The sequence below is a fragment of the Nicotiana tabacum genome, chromosome 17 (genome assembly GCF_000715075.1).
Source record: "Nicotiana tabacum cultivar K326 chromosome 17, ASM71507v2, whole genome shotgun sequence".
Taxonomy (NCBI): Eukaryota; Viridiplantae; Streptophyta; class Magnoliopsida; order Solanales; family Solanaceae; genus Nicotiana; species Nicotiana tabacum.
This window is the reverse complement of record NC_134096.1, coordinates 142,563,414-142,567,426: the sequence shown is the minus strand read 5'-3', so window position 1 is coordinate 142,567,426 and position 4,013 is coordinate 142,563,414. Positions and strand designations below refer to the sequence as shown.

Here is a 4,013-nt window from a genome sequence, read left to right as displayed (position 1 = left end):
CTCTCTGTGACACTTGAACTGCACAAACCAATTAAAGAGTAACCTCAAATCCACCAGAACACAGCAATGGAAATTGAAGAACTGGCTATTGTCATCAAATTTTAAAAACTGATAATAGGAAGCTGGATGACAATGGTGAAGGTGATTAAGCAAACAAGTAAAGGACTACTATTGTCATAAGTGAGTTACCTTGAAGGCTTTCACGGAGAAGGCGCAAAAAAGGCTGCATGAGGAGGTTAGTGCATCAATTGAATTAATTGGGTTTTATTTACTCCTGACAGATGAATGAGGAATTGATCTCTAAAGAAGACAGTCAAGAAAGTGACAGATATCCTGATTCTGCCAGTGGTTGGTGCAAACTTCCTTGCAGCCGACTGAACCAACAGTGATATCAAGATACAAGATCAATCGGATCAAAAGCGAACAACACTATCTCACATCTCAAGTAACTACCCAGCAACTTTAAGAACAAATTTGGAAGAAAATACTTTCACAGTTTCAGTTGCACAGGATAATATTTGTGATAAGATGAAAACCAACATACTCAAACTGACCTTCATCCCAGAATTATCTTTCAGTATGACAACAGATAAAGAGCATGATCATAACGAAATACATTTGGATTACATGAAGGGATTCATTACGGAAATACTCAGCAGGAACTGTAATTAACTTTCTGCAACATTCTATCGCCGAAAAGCATTGCCTTCTGAAGCTTCTGCTCTCTGCGAATAATGTGTTCGGCGACGAACACTTTCTTCAATTGTGGAGCTTCCTCCCTTCCCAGCACCATAAACACTTCTTTGAGCAGCATCCAGAAAATTCCTACCACCAGACGAGCCAACATGAACAGCTTCCTTAGCGTCCTTTTCCTCTGCCTTCTTAATTCTTTTCCATCTTTGCTCCTCATGCACTTCAGCATCTCTCTGCATCTCCCGTAGACGGGCAGCTCTCTCTTCTTCAGAAAGCCTAACAGGCTTACGAGAGTTATGACGTGATTCATGCCTTGGTGCAAAATCAGACCTTGTCTGCCTTTCGTACTTCTCAGGTTCAAGATTACCATGCCTAATCTTAGTTTTTTCTCTGCCAATATCATCGTCTCCTTCAGGAACTCGTAACAGAGACGATTTCCGCTCATTAAACTTCTTGTCCTTGTGAGAGACTTTCTTTCTCCTGGAATCATTTTCGCTCGAGTCTTCATCTAGATCAGACGTTTGTCTAGGTGAAGAATTCCTTAAATGCTTTGACTTTGAGTGGCGATGCTTTGATTTCTTGTCACGATGCTTATGTCTGTGTTCATCCTTCTCTTTCCCATCATGCCCCATATCCTTATTCTTCATCGTTTCAACAGATTTCCGAATCATGGCCATCTGGACAGGGTTGTTCTTCACACGTGCTAGGGCTTCTTGCTCTCGCTGACGAATCATAAGCAAGGGATCTGAATGGAGTTTCCTCCAAGCATCGTTGGAAGATTGTGGCTTATCCTCAAATAGAGCTCCTGGCGCAGATGGCACAGATGCTTGCGGCTTCTCAGAAGAACTGGAAGCAGCAGTTGTTCCAGGATCAGTCGGCTTGGCCAAAGATTCAAATCCACTAGAACTTCCCTTGCCAACAGCTAACCCAGAATCATAGAGAAATTCCAGCCTCTCTTGCCTGGGAACCAAGCCAGCTTGTTCCTGAAGTTGGCGAAATTCACTGCGCTCACGCTCCTCCAGGATCTGCTTGCGGAGCTCCTCCAACTTCTTCTGTTCGGCCTCATGCTTCTGCTCTGCTTTCCATACATTTTCAATGTTCCGAAGACTCCCCGTGTGCCATCCCTTCTTATTCAAGAACTTCAAAGCCATTGAGTCTTACAAAATTTATAAGGCTTAGACTGTTAGAGAATTCCTCTCTTGCTTACCTCTAATACCTACACATCACAGGAACCAAATAGGATAAATCAGAATGCCTTTAAGTACAGTTTTTGTTATCTGGTTGAACATAAAGCTCAAAACAAAGATCTTATGTCTATCTCTATGACTCTATCTCAAGAATGTTATCATACAAAAAGCTACCAAGTTGTCTAACATCAGCTCAAGGGGCCGTGTGGAAGGACTAATTTGGATTTACATGATATTTAAAATTAATTGATTTCAAATTCTTACTTGTTAGTTGTAGTATATCAGAAATCGTAAATTGCTAACTTAAATAATTAGAGAGGATTCGGCAAATACTTAGATCTGTCTTTCACTAAAACACACAACCTAACTGAAGAAATTCCATCTTTTACGGCCTCTAATTTTGCTTTTTCTATAGAAAAAATATGCAGAGAATTTATAAGTAATACTTCAAGGGCAGATTATTACCCACCAAACCCTTGAAACAATTACAACATCGGAATCAAATAACAAACAAAATTAACTTAAAAAAATCAAAAAGAAATCGGGTTGAGGATTTCTATATGCAGTAAGAGTAGACAAAAAGAAAGAGTAGAACGAATTAATACCTGATACTATTTTTTACCAATTAAAGGAACAACTTTAATTAGGGTTCTCGGTATAATATATATATATATATAGATAGATAGATAGATAGAGAGAGAGAGAGAGAGAGAGAGAGAGAGAGAGAGAGAGAGAGAGAGAGAGAGAGAGAGAGAGAGAGAGAGAGAGAGAGAGAGAGAGAGAGAGAGAGAGAGTGACTTACAGCTTGATTCGGCCGAGAAGAAGATCGCCGTATCTCGCCGTCGGGGAATTGGGAGCCCCGTAATAGTGGTTCGAACAATCGAACTGGTCCGGGAAAAAGTGATCGCAATTGGCAGCCAAGAGACTGTTTTAGTCAATTCTCTAATTCAGATTATTGAAAACTAAAAGCCTACACAAATCCTAATTCTGGATAAACCGGAACCTAACTTCTACAAATTACACTTTGACCCCAATATCTAATATAAATACCCCTGTTCCTTTTATTTTTTCACCCAAAAAACCAAAGAATTCTATTTTAATTCTCTTGGTGCTCTCTCTCAACCTCTCAATTTTTTAAGTCTCTCGATCTGTATTTGAAGTTTGACAATTTTTAATAAAGGCTTCCATTATTTTAATTGTAGCAATGTGGTACCTTAGTTCCAGTTTTTTTCCTTTAATTGATTTGTTTTAGTTAAATATATTTGCTACTATTACTTTTTATTTGCACGCATTATAACACACAATTTCATTCAACTTCTTAATAAAACAAGAAAAAGACCAAAGTGATGAAAATGATAAGAGAATAATCAATATATATTATATATACGAGTTAAATTAAGCCCCTATTAGTGAATCAGAGCATCCATGTTAAAGTAAAAGTCCAAGATATATGCCTATTTTGATAGAAATTATTATAAATATAAAGTTCACTGCATGTAGTGGCTGTTTGGACATAAAAATTGTAAAAATTCATAAAAATATTTAAAACAAATTCAAGTAAAAATGTTATTTAAAAATTAGAGTTGTGTTTGGACATGAATATAATTTTGGGCTGTTTTTAAAATTTTTTGAGTGATCTGAAGTGAAATTTTTAAAAAATAGCTTTTTAGAGTTTTTCAAAATTTTGTAAAATTCTGAAATTTATATTTAAATGAAAATCAAAAATTTCATTGACAAACACTGATTTCGAAAAAGTATAAAAAATATATAAATTACTTTTTTTTATGACCAAACGGCCCATAATGTGAATATCTTTTTTATTATGAAATTGGGAGTGGTGATGAGGTGCCAAATAATAAGGGACTATTTTAAGACTTCAAACCTTCGAGTAGGGGTGTTCATAAAAATCCGAAAAACCGAACCAAACCGAAAACCAAACTAAACCGACCAAAAAAATCAATACTTTTAGGTTTGGTTTGGTTTTGGTTTTAAATTTTAAAAACCGATCAAATTTGGTTTGGTTTTGGTTTTAATAAAAAAAAACCGAACCAAACCGACTATAAAAGTAGCTATTTAAATTTATTATTATGCCTATATATATGTATATTTTTATATAAAATTTTTAAAATTTTA

General features: G+C 36.1%; 1 protein-coding gene across 1 annotated transcript; it reads right to left on the bottom strand.

Moving 5' to 3' along the window:
• Positions 1-441: 441 nt before the first annotated feature.
• LOC107832045 (uncharacterized) lies at positions 442-2,839 on the bottom strand. The gene is made up of 2 exons (XM_016659851.2): positions 2,683-2,839; positions 442-1,909 (listed from the first exon to the last, which is right to left on the bottom strand). Exon 2 carries the CDS (start codon positions 1,842-1,844, stop codon positions 687-689), a length of 1,158 nt encoding a protein of 385 aa, XP_016515337.1. The 5' UTR covers positions 1,845-1,909; positions 2,683-2,839; the 3' UTR covers positions 442-686.
• Positions 2,840-4,013: the final 1,174 nt, after the last annotated feature.

Bases quoted from the DNA above. Each gene is read 5' to 3' on its own strand.
- LOC107832045 (XM_016659851.2), bottom strand. From the start codon at position 1,844: ATGGCTTTGAAGTTCTTGAATAAGAAGGGATGGCACACGGGGAGTCTT.